This window comes from Myodes glareolus, chromosome 3 (assembly GCF_982192425.1).
Source record: "Myodes glareolus chromosome 3, mMyoGla1.1, whole genome shotgun sequence".
NCBI classification, from domain to species: Eukaryota; Metazoa; Chordata; class Mammalia; order Rodentia; family Cricetidae; genus Myodes; species Myodes glareolus.
In genome coordinates, this window is record NC_142028.1 from 73,480,461 (window position 1) to 73,499,476 (window position 19,016).

At 47.5% G+C, this 19,016-nt stretch overlaps 2 protein-coding genes across 2 annotated transcripts; one reads left to right on the top strand and one right to left on the bottom strand.

The window, feature by feature from the left end:
* The first annotated feature begins 2,025 nt into the window (after window positions 1-2,025).
* Window positions 2,026-4,044, top strand: Guca2b (guanylate cyclase activator 2B). The gene is made up of 3 exons (XM_048434634.2): window positions 2,026-2,185; window positions 3,070-3,256; window positions 3,797-4,044. Exons 1-3 carry the CDS (start codon window positions 2,096-2,098, stop codon window positions 3,856-3,858), a joined length of 339 nt encoding a protein of 112 aa, XP_048290591.1. The 5' UTR covers window positions 2,026-2,095; the 3' UTR covers window positions 3,859-4,044.
* A 13,303-nt stretch (window positions 4,045-17,347) lies between these two features.
* Window positions 17,348-19,016, bottom strand: Guca2a (guanylate cyclase activator 2A). The gene is made up of 3 exons (XM_048434576.2): window positions 18,860-19,016; window positions 17,943-18,150; window positions 17,348-17,581 (listed from the first exon to the last, which is right to left on the bottom strand). Exons 1-3 carry the CDS (start codon window positions 18,965-18,967, stop codon window positions 17,517-17,519), a joined length of 381 nt encoding a protein of 126 aa, XP_048290533.1. The 5' UTR covers window positions 18,968-19,016; the 3' UTR covers window positions 17,348-17,516.

Here is a 19,016-nt window from a genome sequence, read left to right on the forward strand (position 1 = left end):
CTGAGCCCTAGCTGGAAGAGCCAGTGGCTAGAGAAAGAAAGGGAACCTCAACCACAGGGCCTTCACACTCTGATGGTTGACTCCTATCCCTTGATAAAGGGACCGGTGGGCTAAGCTTGTCCCATAGGAAGAGTGGGAGACTGGCAATCAAGCAGGCTCATGACAGTTTCCAACACTGGAGACCATGTTTATGCACATTGGAAGCTGAAACCTCAGGTTGTAAGCACTTACATGAGGTGACCCAGCTGAGAAAACCCAGTGCTCTGGATAGGGTGGCACTGAGCCCAGCCTACAGGAGGCTGGGGGTCAAAGCTGCCACCACCTCAAGTTCAGAGACAGGGCTTGTCTGGGAGGATTCCAAGGAAAAGAACAGGTAGGGAAGCCATCTTTGTTGCAGGTGTCCCTGGGCATGTGCTGAAATTGGATAATCTGGGGGCAGAGACCGCCGCTGGCTCCCCAGGACAAGAGTTGTTAGTTTTCACAGGCACTGTTAGGTTATTCATTGTGTGCTTGATTTCAGTGGTGAGAAAATTGAGACTCACCGAGGGCAAGCAAGGTCACATGGTGGGTAGCTGCCGGAAGCTGGTTTCAAGCCCAGGTCTCCCTACCTCCAAGGCTCGTACTTCTTTTTCTATAGCAACCCAGGCTGAGCACAGGTAGGGTGCTGGACAGAATTCCACCCATCCCTCCGACTCCCCAAGGGAGCATGGGCAGAGTGCCTCGTCATGCCTTGCGTTACTCAGGCGTGTGAGCTACTGCTTTCTGACAGTTGTTAGCATCTTGCAGAGAAGAGACTGTGAGACTCCAAAGACTCCACAGAATAAAGGTCGAAGTCTGGATTCAAAGCAAGACATAAGAAACTCCAAAGTTCACTTGAGCCTTTTTATCTATCTCAAGGCAAGATAAGCGTGAAGTCTAGGCCTTCTGGGAAGATGCAGTGTTATCACACACGCGTGAGCAGGACTGGTCTGATGAAGCACATGATGGCCTTCGTCTAGCCACCAAATCTGAGTGACTGTAGGTACCAGGGAGGCTGTGGTGGTCTCAGCTCAGGCCCATGCTGGGGTACCTGCCGCATATCGGTCTGTTGCTGGCCCAGCCCTGCCCCAGCAGGACCACTGTTGAGAGTAGCTGGCCCTGGCTATGGTGATAGCACCCTCTGAACCTTCGCCCTCTTCTCTCTGATCCGACCTTCACCCACTGGGAGGTGGGCTATGAGATTAAAGGACCTGTTATTGATGAGTCACCTGGGAATGAAGATAAACTCAAGGAGCTGGATCCCATCCTGCCTACAGTCACCTTTGTGGGTGGCTTTGATAGGCCTGTGGGATCGGAGAGTAAAGGAAACCTCAGTCAGACATGATGTAACTCCCCAGGCACACGCAGCAGCTGCTCCAGAGCTGGCACTGAGCCTCTGCCGCTTTCTATGATACCCGGGCTCTCTCTTTCACACCATGTTGATCTGCCGGCTGCTCAGATGTACAGGTCACACACAGCCCAGGGTATTCAGGTACAGATGGGAAATGGCAGGCAGAGGGCTGCCTGTTACCAGGCTGGTCTTTCTATTCCTAGTTCTGGCTTTGGAGCAGGATGTTGGACTTGGGTGAAGTTAGTACCGGGAAGTCCCGAGGTCAGCCTGTGTGTCCACCTCGCTCTGCGCCATTTGCCTGCATGCTTCAATCAAAGAGCGTGAGGCTGACCTGGGCTAATGACATATGGATGGAGTCACTTTGACCTAGGGCAAATCACTTCACCTGGTGGTGCGCCCTTGACTTTTCGCCTTCCCCTCCTCCCAGGTGTAAGGAGGAGAGAACGGAAAGTGAAGAGGCCCAAGGTCGTCCGATAGAACTCTATTCATGACGAGCCCTTGGCAGACCATGTTCCCACACGCTCTGGATTCCCCCTCATCGCCCCCACCTCCTTCCTGGGAACCAACTTTGAATTTGTCAAAGAGCCAGACTTCTGTCAACCCCACCCCAGTCAGACAGTTAATAAGTGACCAGGGCTCTGGACCCTGGCCTATAAGGGGCTGCTGGCCAGGAGACAGGTAGCAGCCAGGTGGACAGCAGAGAAAGCTGGGACCCAGAGACGTGAGATGGGAGTCAGAGCCATGTCGGGAAGCCAACTGTGGGCTGCCATGGTCCTGCTGCTGCTGCTGCAAGGTGCACAGTCCGTCTACATCAAGGTGAGACCCCAGCCAGCCAGCCTACCCTTTGGGTGAAGGACGGGGACTCAACCCAGCAGCCAGTCTAGACTGAAACACCTGCTAGGTGGAGGCCGCAGGAGTGTCAGCAGCACCAGGTCAGGGTCAGTCCTAGGGGGGCACAGAAGGGAAGGAGACCCTCTCGTGTGCTCCCTCCCACATGGGCAAGTCACAGAAGGGTTTCCCTGGCAGGGACCTTTGTGCTCACTGAAGGATGAATAATGCCAGGCCCAGGCCAACATGTTCTAGACAGAGCAAAGGCCAGAAGAAGGGAACATGGGCTTCTGTGTCCTTCCAGGGACTCTAAGATGGGCGGGGCATGGAATTAGACCTGACCACTGTGTGGCAGGATGTTGCTGGCCTTGCTAGCCCTGTGCAACTGTCGTTTGGCATCTGTGTCTGGCAGGGTCCCCAGGAGAAGAAGACAAGGGTCTATGAGGGGTTGAAGATCAGTCTCACCAGAGAGTCCCCAGGCTGGAGCAGAGAAAGGATCTGTTAGCTGCTCTGCTTGGTGCCAGGCTTCCACAGGGGAAAGTCTGGTCACATGGGGAAGAGATAGACAGCTAGATGGAGGCAAAGACAGGAGCTGAGCGAGCAAGGGTTTGCCTGTGCCTAAGGCCATGTGACTTAGAGTGTGCTACAGCCTTTTGTGAACTGCCTGCAACAGGAGGCGTCCAGTGCTGTTGGTGGCAGATCACAAACTAAGACTCCAGTTCCTCCTCCAAGCTGCTTTTCCAATGTGGCTTGGACTCCCCCATGAGTATAAAAAATACCCTAGGACCCGTGGGATTTTGATGACCCCGGTCTCATGGCACTGCCTGCTCTAGCCAGGGCCTGATGACCTTTCTCCCCTCTCTCCTCCCCAGTACAATGGCTTCCAAGTACAGCTGGAATCGGTGAAGAAGCTGAGTGAGTTGGAGAAGGAGCAGATGTCCAACCCGCAGCTGAAAACCAGTAGCCTCCTACCCGACGTGTGCCATGACCCAGCCTTGCCTGTGGACCTCCAGCCTGTTTGTGCCTCCCAGGAAGCTGCCAGCATCTTCAAGGCCTTGAGTAAGCACACCGCACACCGCTCCCCCAACCCTGCTGTCTTCCTGCCCCTCTGTGTGCATCCTACCCCACCTCACCGCCATCAGTTATTTTTGTTAAGCAACCCAGTGGCTATGGACAGGAAGTTTGGAGGGCCACGGCCCCTGCCCTCCCTAGAACTGCCCCAATCCCACAGTCCTGAGAAGTTCTTCAAAGACCTCACAAGTGCGGGGAGGGATTCTGGGAAGACACCAACAGGATTCCGTGAGCTGCAACCATCTGATCTGGATCTGGTGGGATCAGGCTTAGGATGACTCCTTGGGGAGGTGACAGCTGAGCTGAAATCAGAAGGTTGCAGAAGAGCTGGGCACAGGCTGGTCCAATCCCCAAGTAGTCATGCCCCTGCTCTGGGCAGGCCCTGACCCCCTCAGTCTGAGTTCAGAACTTCTGGATCTCTGTAAGGAAGATCATCAGGCCCTTTCCCCAGCAGCTCCTGGCCAACAGCACCTGTGACCACTGACCCCCGAGGTCCAATTTCAGCTAACCTTCCTTCTCCCTACACAGGGACCATCGCCACCGACGAATGCGAGCTATGTATAAATGTCGCCTGTACTGGCTGCGGCTGAAAAGATCCTGGGTCTCTGGAGTCCACTCCAGACATCTACCCCCTCCCCAACCTACCCCATCCACACTCAGGCATCATTGGAGCAATCACCACCCTCCCAGCATAGCTGGATCCATGACAAGGCAATGGGACATAGGGCTGGTAAATTTGGCCTCCAGGCACCTGAATAAAGATAATATTCACAAAATTGAGTGTCCCTGGGTTTTTTCTGGGCTGTGAGTGGCACATCTTGAGGAGCTGACTGGGAAGACAAGACAGGCCAAACTGAAGATGGGAATTACCCACCCACATTCCCATGCCCGAGGAGCTGACTCATGGCACCCATTTCCCAGGTGAGGGATTCAGAGTAGCCCAGACTCACAGAACTTTCTACCCTGGACTAACACACGGCTTTCCAGCTCCAGGGTTAGAGCTCTTAACAGAGTAGTTGGGAATAGGCAAAGGTATGTTTGGGATGGGGTGCCATCAACTGGTGCCCTTCCCAAGTCTAGTGACAGGAGACTTTGTTCTCCACAGCCTGCAGGTACTCTACCCTGTACTGTGTCCAGTGTGTTCTAGATCCATGCACCTTTCTTCTTCTCTTCTTCTTCTTCCTCTTCCTCTTCCTCTTCCTCTTCCTCTTCTTCTTCTTCTTCTTCTTCTTCTTCTTCTTCTTCTTCTTCTTCTTCTTCTTCTTCTACTTCTTCTCCTTCTTCTCCTTCTTCTCCTTCTTTTTTGGTTTTGGTTTTGATTTTTCTTGAGACAGGGTTTCTCCGTGTAGCTCTGGTTGTCCTGTCCTGGAACTCACTCTAGGCTAGCCTTGAACTCACAGAGATCCACCTGCCTCTGCCTCCTGAGTGCTAGGGTTAAAGGCGTGCACCACCATACCCAGTCTTCATTAGTGTAAAGAAGTGAGTAACACTGCCGTGGCTAGCTCCTTTTATTCAAAAAGAACATCCCTACAGGGTCACAGACTTGTCAGAGTGGCCAGGCTACATCTTCCCAGAATGCCACAGTCCACACTCTGGCCACTCTGTTATTGCCTCTACATCCCTGGGCTGTGGATGATGACACCAAAGGCAAGGACCAGTGAGACTGCCATCTATGTCCTGTGAGTAGTGGGAACACAGCCCCATCTAAGGTCCATGGGAAATCCACCCAGATGGTGTCTCCTCCCCTACAGGGTACATATGGGACACAGGCTGTGACTGGTGCTCTGTTGTGGCATTGTTGTGAACAATGGTAGAGGGTAAGGAATTGAGGCCCATGGAGCTGAGGCCTTCACTCTAGTCAGGCATTGTTCTTGGGATTCCTAGGAGCAGGATTTCCCACAGGGTGTGTTTGCCGCTTGGTCCTTGTCCTGAGCATCTGAGAGGGAGGAAGGCTGGTACCACAGGGCCAGCTGGGACCACAGACAGCGCCCGACCCTGCTGCCCCATTCTGTTCTTCCTTTTCACTCCCCGGCCTGTGCCTCAGGCTTCTGCCCATGGAACAACAGCCCCGCTCTGACCTTGCCTCTTGCCCTGCTGTGTCCCACCATGCCACCTCTCAAATCCAACTTGATCCCGAACATCATCTGTAGGCAATTACCATTTGCCCTTTTCAGAGGCTAGATTCCCACCCATCACCTAGAACCTGTACTGCTGGAAGTGTTTGTGTGTGTGTGTGTGTGTGTGTGTGTGTGTGTGTGTGTGTGTGTGTGTCGCGCGCGCGGGCGTGCGCAGTACAATAGGAAACAGAATATGCACCCTGTGTTCCTGGGGCTTTTATCTTTCTCCTTCAGGAAGTGGCTAGTTACTTCCACCATATTCATGCCGCAATCTCTCCTCCACCCCTTCCTGCTCCTCTTTCCTCTTCCTCTTCCTTCTCTTCTTTTTCCTCCTCCCCAATCCCTGGCAGCCACTCTTCTCTCTGCATGACTAAGTTGAGTCATTTTCAGATTCCTGTTCTAGGAGAGGCTGTGCAGAATCTGTCTTGCTGTCCCTGGCTTATTTCACCAGGTACAACTTGCTCAAGGTGACAGGTTTCCCTTCTGTTCCGGGCTAAGCACTGTTCCATTGTGTGTATAACACACTTTCTGCATCTCGATATTGAGCACAGCGCTACGTATGCCAGTGCAGACAGCTTCACAGTGTGTAGTGTTCAGGTCCTATGGCTATGCACTCAGAAGTGGAACTGCTGAGCCAATGGTATTACCATTTAAATTGGAGAGAGGGCCTCTATACTGCTTTCCCCAGAAATAGTCATTCTTCCCCCCTCCCCAGTGTTTTTTTGTTTGTTTGTTTGTTTGTTTGTTTGTTTGCTTTTGTTTTGATTCTTCCCACATATATTACATCCTGACTGCAGTATCCCTCCCTCCGGTCTCTCCCACTTCCCCTCTCTCCCAGATTCACTCCCTACCCCACCCCTGTCTCCCCTCCTCAGAAAAGAGCAGGCCCCCCAGGGACATCAACTCAACATGGCACGATAAAGCACATACCATCAGTGCATGGCTGGATGAGGTGAGCCTGCAGGAGGAAAAGGGTCCCACAAGCAGGCAAAAAAAGTTAGAGACAATTCCTGTTTCTACTGTTAGATCCCACAAGAACACCAAGCTACTCAGCCATAGCATATATGAGGCAGATCCCTAGTGATCTCTGTGAGCCCCCAAGACACCGATCAGACGATTCTGTGGGCCATGTTCTCATGGTGTCCCTGACCTCTCTGGTTGCTTTGATCCTCCCTACCCCTCCTCCACGGGACTCCCGGAGCTCTGCCTGTTTTCTGTGGGACTCTGCCTCCGCTCCCATCCGTTGCTGGATGAAGTCCCTCTGGTCTCTTTGATGAGGATTCTGCTAGGCTCTGGTCTCAGAACACCGCAGGCAGGACTAACTGTAAATCGAAGTTTTGTGGCTAGGTTGGTGTCCCTAACCAACCTAAGTGGTGTCCCTCACTTGAGGCATTGCCTGGTTACAGAAGACGGCCCGTTCAGACTGTGTCTAGGTGCAATTAAGGAAATCCACGAGAGCCCAGAATAAAGGATGACAAATATTTATTTGAGAAAAAACTCACAATTCACAATAAGGGCTGAGAGTCTGGGTCCTCCGCTCTGTGGGTGCTGGATGCTGCAAACAGGACTCTAACCACCACTCAAGAGAGCGAGCATGCTGTTCATCTGCAACTTATATCAGTCCATATGTAGCACCTCAAACCACACCCTAACGGGCTGGTACCCAAAAAGTTATTGGCTGAATAAATTCTTACAACAGCTGTGTGTTCGCCATTACCGGGAGTCTTTGTAGACTCTTTAGAGCAACCCTAGCTTTTGCTAGATTCCATGTGGTTTCTACTGCACTAGGTTTCCACCTCCTCCCTGAGATGCCCCCCAATGCAGTTGTTTCTCCCAGTATTTTCTCCTCCCGCTCCCAACCCCACTCGCTGCCAGTCCATCCTCAAAATCTGTTCCATTACTCTTTTCCAAAGAGATCCTTGTATCCCTTTACCCTTAATCCCTCCTTGTTACTTAGCCTCTCTGGGTCTGGGACCGCAGCATGGTCATCTTTATATACAACCACTTTGTTGAAGGTTTTGATTAGTAGTAGTTTTCTGGTAGAATTTTGGGGGGTCACTTATATCTACTATAATATCATCTGCAAATAGTGATACTTTGACTTCTTCCTTTCCAGTTTGTATCCCCTTGATCTCCTTTAGCTGTCTTATTCTCTAGATAGCACTTCAAGTACTATATTGAATAGATATAGAGAGAGTGGAGAGCCTTGTCTTGTTACTGATTTTAGTGGAATTGCTTTGAGCTTCTCTCCATTTAATTTGATGTTGGCTATAGGCTTACTGTAAATTGCTTTATTATGTTGAGGTATGTCCCTTGCATTCTTGACTTCTTCAAACTTTTATCATGAAGGGGTGTTGGATTTTCTCAAAGGCTTTTTCATCATCTAATGAGATAATCGTGTAGGCTTTTTCCTTTCAGTTTACTGATAAGTTGGATTACAATGACAGATTTTCATGTGTTGAACTATCCCTTGTAGCTCTGGGATGAAGCCTACTTGATCAGAGTGGATGATCTTTTTTTATATATTCTTGGATGCAGTTTGCAAGTATTTTATTGAGCATTTTTGCATCAATATTCATGAGAGAGATAGGTCTGTAGTTCTCTTTCTTTATTGAATCCCTGTGTGGTTTGGGTATCAGGGTGACTGTGGCCTCATAAAGTGAATTTGGCAATGTTCCCTCTGGTTTTATTTTATGGAATAATCTGAGGATTATTGGTATTATCTCTTCTTTGAAAGTCTGGTAGAATTCTGCACTAAAACCGTCTGGTCCTGGGTTTTTTGGGGGGGCAGGGAGGAGACTTTTAGTGACTACTTCTGTTTCCTTAGAGGTTATAGGTCTATTTAAATTGTTTATCTGATCTTGATTTAACTTTATTCAGTGGTATCTATCAGGAAGTTGTCTATTTTATTTTTTTTCGATTTTCCAATCTTGTGGAGTACAAGTTTTTGAATTCTGATCTAATGATTCTTTGTACTTCCTCGGTGTCAGTTGCTATGTCCCCCTATTCATTTCTGACTTGAATTTGAATGCTCTTTCTCTGTCTTTTAGTTAGCTTAAATAAGGGTTTGTTTTCTTGTTGATTCTCTCAAAGAACCAACTCTTTGTTTCATTATTTCTTTGTATTGTTCTCTTTGCTTCCATCTTATTGATTTTAGCCCTCAGTTTATTTCCTGCCATCTACTTCTCTTGGGTGAGTTTGCTTCTTTTTGTTCTAGAGCTTTCAGGTGTACTGTTAAACTACTAGTGTGAGATCTTTGCAATGTCTTTATGAAGGCACTTAGTGCCATGAACGTTTCCTCTTATAAGTTTGAGTAGGTTGTACTTTCATTTTCATTGAATTTTAGAAAGTATTTAATTTCTTTCTCTGTTTCTTCCTTGATCCAGTGGTCTCAGGGCCTTCCCTATCCAAGGTTCCCCATCAAGGGTTTTCCTGCTCGTGGGCTGACAACTGAACTTCAGTTACCATCTGCTGCTCCTCTGCCATGGCCCCTGGCAAAGAAGGTGTATTCTTTTGTGTTTGGGTGAAATGTTCTCTAGGTGTCTGTTAGGTCCATTGAGTCATAACAACTGTTAGCTTCATTATTTTTGTGTTCAGTTTTTGTATGGATGACCTGTCTTTGTGAGAACGGGGTATTGAAGTCTCCCACCTTTAATGTGTGAGGTTCAATGTGTGATTTAAACTTTAGTAATATTTCTTTTTACAAATGTAGGTGCCCTTGCATTTGGAACATAAATGTGGATTTTTCCTTTGATAAGTATGAAATGTCCTTCACCATCTCTTTTGATTAATTTTGGTTTGAAATCTATTTTGTCAGATATTAATAGCTACACCAGCTTGTTTCCTAGGTCCATTGGCTTGGAAAATCATTTTCCAATTCTTTATGCTGAGGTAATGCCTGTCTTTGATGTTGATGTGTGTTTCTTGTACACAGTAGAAAGATGTATCATGTTTTTGTACCCATTCTGTTAACCTGTGTCTTTTTATTGGCAAACTAAGTCCATTGATATTGAGAGAAATTAATGACCAATAATTGTTAATTCCTGTTATTTTGTTGTGTTGGTGGTGGTGGTAGTGTGTGTGTGTGTGTGTGTGTGTGTGTGTGTGTTTCCCTTCTTTGGGTTTTGCTAATGTGAAATTATTTATTGCTTGTGTTTTCATTGATATAGTTAATCTCCTTTGGTTAGAGTTTTCCTTCTAGTACCTCTGTCAGGCTGGATTTGTGGATAGACATTGTTTAAATTTGACTTTGTCATGGAATATCTTGTTTTCTCCATCTATGATGATTGGAAGTTTTGCAGGATATAGTAGTCTGGGCTGACATTAATGGTCTTTTAGAGTTTGCACGACATCTGTCCAGGCCCTCTGGTTTTTACAGTATCTTTTGAGAAGTTGGGTGTAATTCTAATAGGTGTGTCTTTATACGTTTCTTGGTCTTTTTTTTTTGCAGCTTTTAATATTCTTTCTTTGTTTTGTATGTTTAGCATTTGATTATTTTGTGAAATAAGGACTTTCTTTTCTGATCCAGTCTATTAGGTGTTCTGCAAGCTTTTTGTATCTTTATAGGCATTTCCTTCTTTAGGTTAGAAAATTTTTCTTCTATGATTTTGTTAAATATATTTTCTGGGGGTTTTGAGCTGGGATTCTTTTCCTTCTTCTATTCCTTTTATCTTAGGTTTTGTCTTCTCATAGTGTCCCAGATTTCCTGGATGTTTTCTGTTAGTTTTTAGATTTAACAATCTTTCTTTCTTCTCTTCTCTTCTCTTCTCTTTTCCTTTCTTTGGCTGTCCTGGAACTTGCTGTGTGGACCAGACTGGCTCACAGAGATCTGCCTGTCTCAGCCTCCTGAGTGCTGGGATTAAAGGCGTGTACTGCCACCACTACCCATCACAAATTTAACATTTTCATTGACCAATGAACCTATTTATCTCTCATATTTTCAATGCCTGAGAATCTCTCTTTCATCTTTTGTTTGTTGGTGATGTTTGCATCTGTAGTTGCAGTTTGCTTTCCCAGATTTTCCATTTCCAGAATTCCCTCAGTTTGTGTTTTCTTTATTGCCTCTATTTTGATTTTCAAGTATTAAATGATTTCCTTCACCTGCTTATTTGTTTTTTTTTTCTTGACTTTTTGGCATTCTTTAATTAGATTTATTGATTTCCTCCACTTTTTTGCTTGTTGTTCCCTCATTTTCTTTAAGGGACTGTTTTTCAGTTCCTCCTTATTGTCTTCACAGAGTTGTCTTTGAGGTCATTTCTTGTGCATCAGCAGATTGGGATATCCAGGTCTTGTTGTCGTAGACTAGCTGGGCTCTGGTGGTGCCATATCACCCTTTCCGTTGTCCATTGTGTTCTCACACTGCCGTTTAGGCATCTAGGCTTGGGATGTCCATTTTTGAGTTTGTCTTTGCTGAATGGGTATTCTGATCCTTGGTTTCTGTTTCCTCTTTGGTCTTCTGGTCCTTGTGGCCTAGATTTCTGGAGGCTGGTGTGACTTCTTACCAGGTAGGGAATCTGTCTGAGTTGGGGTCTGGATTTCTGGTGGCTAGCTTGGCCTTAGTTAGGTGTAGCGGGTGTGTGTGTGTGTGTGTGTTCTAATTGGGGTGCCAAACCTGTTCTTCTGACTGATGTGGCCTGCGCCTGAGCAGTGGCGGTCTACCGGCATTGTGGGTAGGGGTGGGGTGGGAGTGAGGTGGAGGGAGGGCTGTGGGATGGGTCCTCGGGAACCAAATTTAGAGAATGGGGCAGTTCAGCTGGCAGGAAGGTCACTCACCTGTGAAGCACGATTAATAAAAACTCAGAGAGAGAGATTGGGGTTCAACTTGAAAATCCGAAAAGCAAAGTAGCTAGCCACTGGCTTTTACCTCGACCCCAGTCCAAAATGGCAATCCTGCCTCCAGGAATCTCAGAATGAGACTATGTCTGAGAGCTGTCTCCTTCCTGTTTTATAATCTCTCTAGGGCTGGAATTAAAGGTGTGCACCACTACCACCTGGTTTCCATAGCAAACTAAGGTGGCTACTGGGATTAAAGATGTGTGCTATTGCTGCCTGATCTATAAGACTGGCCAGTGTGACTGTTTTACTTTTCTGATCCTCAGGCAAGTTTTACCTATTAAAATACAAGTGAAACGCCACACCTGTATTTAATTACAAACCTGTTCTTCTCATATTTAAGATAGAGTCTCATGTATCCCAGGATAGCCTCCAAATCATCACACCCACAGTCTTCTGATTCTCCGAACTCCACCATCTTAGTGCCGGGATTATAGACATCTATTTGGTTGGTGTATGCAGTGCTGACGTTAAACCCAGGACTTCACGCAGGCTCGTCGAGCAATCTACCAACTGAGCTACATTAATATCACCTTCCCTTTCCTCCACATCCTTCCTAGTACTATCATTAACCTGCATTTTTGTAGATTTGTTTATGTGTATGAGTGTTTTGCTTGCATATATGTCTGTGCACCCTGTGGATGCCTGGTGACTTTGAAGGTTAGAAGAGGGAGTCAGATCCCTTGGAAATGGAGTGACAGAGGCTTGTGAGCTTTCATGTGGGCTCTGTCTCTCCAGCCCCCATGTTATCCCATTCTTAGAAGTGTAACATGTTGCACTGTGACATCAACATCCCTTCCCCGTGGCTTGTGACACTGAGCACATTCACACACACCTATTTGCTATTTGCATATCTTCTGAGAAATGTCTCCTGCAGCCTGCACCCATTTTATAATTCCATCTTTTCTGAACTGTTTGAATTTTGTTCTGCTTTGAGTGTTAATCCCTCGTCAGATGCATAGGTCACACATACTTTCTTCCATGTAGCTCTCTATTCAGCTGTTTGCTTGGCTGTCCAGGGCTTTTGAGTTTGGTGTCCTCCTGTCTGTCTGAGTTTGTTTCTGTCTGTGTTTGGTGACTCCTGACCAAGAACAATGACGAGAAGGGTCCCCCTACTTCCTCTTCCAGTCTTACACTTTGTCTTGTCTGGGAGCTGTTTCGCATCTGTGGGTGGTGAGAGTCTAGTTCCAGTCTTTACTGATAGCCAGTTTCCCCAGCACCAGCTATTGAAGAATCTATGATTCCCTCGTGGTATGATTTGGGTACTGTGAATTTATTTCTGGGCTCCCTGGTCTGTTCCAGTGGCTTCTTTTTTAATATTTTGTTTAATATTCATATATGCGCAAACTGTGTTTGGATCCAATCCATACCCATCCCCTCTCCTCCTAGTCTTCTTCTATCCCTGTCCATATTTTCCTACCGATTTCTCTTTTTAAGATTTATGTATTTATTTTATGTATATGAGTGCTCTATTGACTTTATACCAGAAGAGGGCATCAGATCCCACTATGGTTGTGAACCACCATGTGGTTACTGGGAATTGAAGTCAGTGTTCTTAACCCCTGAGTAATCTCTCCATCTCCTCCTACCAACTTCTCTGTTTTTGGTTAAGTACGCACTGAGTCTATTTAATGTTGCTTACATGTACTAAATTGTAGGTAGTCACCGGACCATGAGTAAGCTCTCAAGGGCAGCATCCCTGAAGAAAGCTGACTCTCCCTTCCCCAGTAGCCATCAGCTGCCAATAGCTCCTTAGCTATGGGTGAGACTTCATGAAGCCCTCCCCAGTCCTTGCTGATTTTGGCTGGCTTGATCTTCTCTCTGTGTATGTAGTCCCAGCTGCTGCGAGTTCATGTCTGCAGCTTCACTGTCTTGTCTGATAAACACTGTTTCTAAGCCTCTGCAGTTAGTAAAGGACCAGCAAATGTCCAAAGGATGTGACCAGGGACCTGTTGCTATCCCCCTTGGACAATAATAGCCTATCAGGAACTAACAGCTAAGCTTTACCTAACCTTTAACCAATTGTGATATAGGATAAGCAATCTTGTACTTTGAAACTGTAATCTTGTGCCTGTCTTGTGGTTTTTGTCTTTATAAACCCCTTACAATAGTAGATGGGGTCTTTCTCCCTCCATCTGCTGTGTCAGACTGTGAGGCAGGAGACCCATGCTAGCCCATACATAATAAGTGAAACCTTGCATTTGCATTTGAAAAAAAATACTGTTTCTACAGATAGCTATTCCCTTCGGGCCTTACAATCTTTCTGCTCCTCTTCTGTGACGATCCCCGGGCCTTGGAGTGGGGGCTGTAAGAAAGATATCCCATTTAGAGCACTCTATAGTTTCTTATTCTCTGCATAATGACTGGCTATTGGTCTCTGTATTAATTACCAGCTACTGAAAAGGAGAAGGTTCTCTGACAAGAGCCGAGAGATGCACTTATCTACGGAGATAAAGAGAAGACCTTCAAGGGCAGTTTATTACTGTTTCCACTTGGCAGAAAAATAGCATCCAGTTATCTGCCTATGGCCTATGACCTAGCCAGCAATGAAATTTTTGGTCCAGTTAACAGTATGAGGCTTGCATTCCATCATATGGAGTGGACTTTAAATCCAATCAGAAAGGGGTTGGTATTCCCCTAACATTCATGACACCAGTATCTCACAGGGTTCATAGTTAGGTAAACGCACAATGACTTTTCTTCCCTGGTAGTATGTGTTCCTTTGGCTTCTGCCTGGGTTTTTTGTTTGTTTGTCTGTTGTCAGTACCATGCTGTTTTGACTACTATAGCTTTGTAGTAGGTTTTGAGACAAGATAATATACATATTAGTTATATTTCTCTTACTGTGACAAAAATACCATGACCAAAGCACCTTACAGAAGAAAGTTTTTCAGTTTAAAATTCCTGAGGGTTAAGAGTCTTTCATGCTGGGGAAAAGAGGCAGAAGGTGAGGGGCATGGCACTGGAGCAGGTTGCTGTGCGCTCACGCCCCTCACCACAGCCAGAGAAGGGAAACTATCATAGGCAAGGATGGAAGTTCTCAAAGCCCCCCTCCCCCACCCCCAGTGTCATGCGTCCTCCAGCAAAGCCACACCTCCTAAATCTTTCCAAACAATGCCCTCACCTACTGGGACCGAGTGTTCAAATGCCCCAAACTATAGGGAACATTTCTTACTTAAACTACTACCCGTGTAATGAGCCTGGCTTTGCTCATTCCGCTCAAGGTTGCCTTGACTGGGATTGGAGTACAGCTCAGTTGATGAATGTTTGCACAGGGCCCTGGGCTTCACACCCAGCATCACATAAATCAGGTGTGGTAGCTCACACTTGGCAGGAGGAGCTTAAGGCCAAGGTCACCTTCACCCGCATAATTAGTTCTAAGCCAGTCTTAGCTACGTAAAATCTTGCCTCAAAAATTAAAACAACAACAACAACAACAGAAAGATTTTTGAGTATTTGAGTCTTGTATGAATTCACAGGAATTTTCAGATTTTTTTTCTATTTCTGTAAAAATTATCTTTGAAACTTTGATAAGGATTGTATTGAATTGAACCTCAGGTACTGTGGACATTCTAATGTCTAAAAAAAATCTTTTATTTTTCTAATCGATGAACAAATAAGATGCCTTTCAATTTCATTCATCTTTTTTACTTTTTAATATCTAGTTCCTTCACTTCTTTCTTTCTTTCTTTATTTTTATTTTTATTTTTATTTTTCAAGACAGGGTTTCTCTGTAGCTTTGGAGCCTGTCCTGGAACTAGCTCTTGTAGACCAGGCTGGCCTCGAACTCACAAAGATCTGCCTGCCTCTGCCTCCCGAGCGCTGGGATTAAAGGTGTGCACCACCACCCGGCAGTTCCTTCACTTCTTGTCTCCCATTGTTTCAGAGTTGCCGTTGTCAGTACCATTCCTATTGTGAAAGGAATCTCCTTGCTTTTGTGTTCTGGGGAGCTTAATGTTAGTGTAGAAATGTCATACTGACTTTCATATATTAATTCTGTATCCTGGAGTTTTCCTGGATTGTCTGTGAGTGACAAGGAGCTTTTTAGGCGAGCTCCTTGGAGCTTTATATATGATTGCGTCATCAGCAAACAGAGATAATTATACTCTTACTTTCTCAGTTCGTACTTCTGTTTTCTTGTCTAATTTTTCTTACTTGGACAATTGTTTCAGTACCTTTCTGAGGACACGTAGGAGAGGGGGAAGAGTGATGGAGCTCTGGCTGCTCTTCTAGAGGACCTGGCTTGACTCCAGCACCACATGGTGGCTCACCCACACTCTTGTGGTGCACAGACACTCATACATGCACATGATGAGTGCACACATACACACATCTAAAAGAAAAGGGAAATGGTGGCTGGAGCTTTAAGAACTTTTTCAGGGGGCTAGAGAGATGGCCCAGGGTCAGGGGCACTTGTTGCTCCTGCAAAGGACGTGGGATCAGTTCACAGCACACACGTAGGGGCTCACAGTCACCCATAACTGCTGTTCTAAGAATCAACATTCTCATCTGACCACCAAGAGCATCACGCATGTATGTAGTTCACACACATATATGGAGGCAAAACACCAAGACACATCAAAAATCAAATAAATCTTAATTTTTTAAAAGAGCTCTTTCAATGTGACTATGCTTAATCTCCACTTAACTCCACAAAGTAGAACTTTCATCTCTTTTGTTTGTGAGGCAGGGTTTCAGGCTAGGAGCTGGGGAGGACGTTGAGTTCCTAACCCTTTGCCTCTGCCTCCTGCATCCTGGGAGTCATTGTGGGTCCCAACATAGCGGGTCAAAGCAGCTCTTAGGATCTCCATTTTGCGGACAGAGAAACTGAGTCTTACTACCCAAAGCCACACTCGGTGAATCTGGCTCCAACACTGAAGCATTAAATGACTCTGCCCTCCATACAGTTTGTCAAATCCCCCAGCAGCCCTCACCAACCCCATTTTCATACAAGCAAAGCAAGCCTCAGAGAGAGGGGGCAGGGTGAGGCTCTGTTCTGCCTGCCTCCCATGTATGCACCACATTGTGTAGACAGAACTACCCCAGTGTCTCTACGTCTTCTCGCCATCCCTACCTTCTGGAAGTTTCCCTTCTTCCCTACTTCATACTGGTTTTGAAATCCATCTCTCCCACTGTAGACCCTGGGATAAGGAAGAACCTCCTTCTTGCAAAGCTTCCTGGCCTTAGCAAGAAGAGGGTATGGTATCTACTGAATTCCAGACGAAGTCTGTCTGAAGCCCTCTCTGATAATTCTCCTCCTCCTACTCTCCCAGAACAAACCCCAGTGGCAGCCTCTTTCTCTGACTCCCATATTCTTACTAACTAATTACATGGCTCCCCTGTAAGAGGTGTGTATGGTCACCTCTGCCTGGACCCTTGATTTTGCTCTGTTTGTTTTCTTTAAAAACCATTTAAAGGACTCCTCTTATGTTTATATCAGGACTGAACTGGGAGCCTAGAGTTAGCTATTGTCACAGAGAAGGAAATTGAAGCCCAGAGAAGGGATGTGGTTTTCCTAACATCACACAGGATGTGGAAGACCAGAGACCGGGACCCAGAGTCCTGGATTTTCCTCCCACTCAATTATTCTTCCAAAAGTCATCACTGGGGGCAGAATTCACCCCAAGTGAGGACAGGAACAACTTCCTCAGACACAGAAGTCACCAGCAGGGTGCCTAGAGGGACAAGAAGCACAGACTCCCACAAGGCATATAAACATTCTTCTTGGGGAGGATCAGTAAGGCCATAGGGACACAGCCTGGAGCCTTGGCTGCTCCCCTAACTAGGCATGCAGGAAGACAGCTGCAGGTGCCCCTTCCAATGGGGTCATGGGAAGGGCAGAAGGCAGTGTGGCTGGTCAGAGGGAGCCAGGTCCTGAGTGGTCCGTCGCATGCCTGTATGGGACAAACCAGCTCTGACAGGTTCCTGTCCTCACACACGGCCTGGCGGCTTGGTGACACCAGCGAATGTGAGAAAAGTCAAGATTTCACCCACTCAAGTGGTCCCCTGCCACTCGGGCCTTCCACTCGGCACACTGAACCAGAACTTTCTGAGGGCAGGTGAGTGTCCACAGCGCTGGAGAACTGCTAGACCAACAACGAGGGAAGGAACGGAGGCAAAACGCACCGAGTACAGGAGTCTGGTTTATTGGCTGAAGGTAGGACTCCCCAAGTAGTTATCTCCTCAGCCTCCTCCCTGCATGGGCAGGGTAGGCTGAGATGCTGGGGGTGGGAATTTGTCAGGCCCTTGCTTCTAGAAGGTAGCAGGGGCTTCCTCGCTGGCCGAGAAGACAAGTCATCCTAGCATCCGGTGCAGGCAGCGTAGGCACAGATCTCACATGTGTTTGGGTCCTGAGCAATGGCCCCTGGTCAAGAGAGAAGACGCCTGGTGAAAGATAGCCACCCTTCCTTCACAGCCCCTCCCTCTCCAACTAGAGTCTGGACATCTCTCAGCAGCCACCAAGATTAATCCCAGCAATCCTGTCTCCTCTGACCCTCTGGGCTTTCTGCCTCAAATGGGGCATATGAATTACTGAAGTCAGCCAATCAGTGCAGCTTCTACCCGGAAAGGACATGGACTTATTACCATCAGAAGATGGGATGCAGGGCTCCTTTCTAAGGGGCTTCAGCGGGTACCACTTAGGACTGACCAATCAGAGCACGTGGCCTCCTCAAGCACCACCAATCAGAGAACACCCCAGTCACACAAGCCAAGAGGCCACTCACTCAGTCTCCGCAGGATCTCCTCAGCGTTGGGTTTCGTGCAGAGGGGCTTCAGAGCTTCCGGAAAGGCAGGGTGGCTGCACAGCGATGGTGTCACAGGCTGAGGAGCCCTGGCGGCCAACCTCTTGTGACTCACCAGCCGGGGCTTTGGTTCCTCTTTGAGGTCCTTAAGCTGTTTGACTGACTCCAGAGGAAAGGAGAGGTCCCCATCCTGAAAGAGACAGCCAGAAGCATAAGGCCAGGCTGCAGGCGGCCCCAGCCTGGGTGGCTCGCTGGGGAGGATCTGTGGGACAGCGCGAGGTCAGACCTCTGAGAGGCTCTGCATTCATGTAAGGAATAGGGGAACAGCTGTGGCGAGCCAGGGTCGCAGTGACTGACTTGTGAACAAGCTAGCCCAGACTGTCTTCTCTGGCCAGACGACCTCCACAAGCAATACAAGGACCCCAGAGGTCTCCCTGAGCAAGCAGGTCCCTGTTTGCTGACAGCCAAGCTTGTGTCTGCTATCACTGATAGGTATGCCCAACCATCCAGGTCTTCGTGAGGCGGAATCAATGCCTGGGACCAAGCCTGGTCCTCCAGGCAAGTGTAAGCTGGGGGATCCAGGCCTAGCTCGGAGTCCAGTCACCTCCCTTGCCAGTCACCAGCTTTGGCTGTTTTGGAACCGTTGAGAAGCTCACATTTCTGTTCTGTGAAATGCCACCAACAATCCCTCCTCCCCAGTGCTGACGGGTTTCAGCGGGACGCGGGAGCAGCCAGATTCCAGGCTCTACCACTGTCTCTCCAAGTGTTTCATATTTTTTAGCCTTCCCATTTGAAGGAGAAAATTGCATGGCTAGTAGAACTCGAGGGTCCCAGAGGAAGCCCTTCCCTCATTTCAGGATTCCAAGAATGGGTCAGACCAAGTAGGGATGCGGCCATACCTGCACAGTGACCCCCTCTACCAGGACAGCCAAGGCACCCAGGAGGCACAGCAAAGAGAGCAAACAGGCCTTCATGGTAGCAGTGTGCAGTGCAGAGAACTGGCCCATGCTGGGTGTCGGGGTAAACAGGGAGACTTTTAAAGAGCCCGGGGTTACT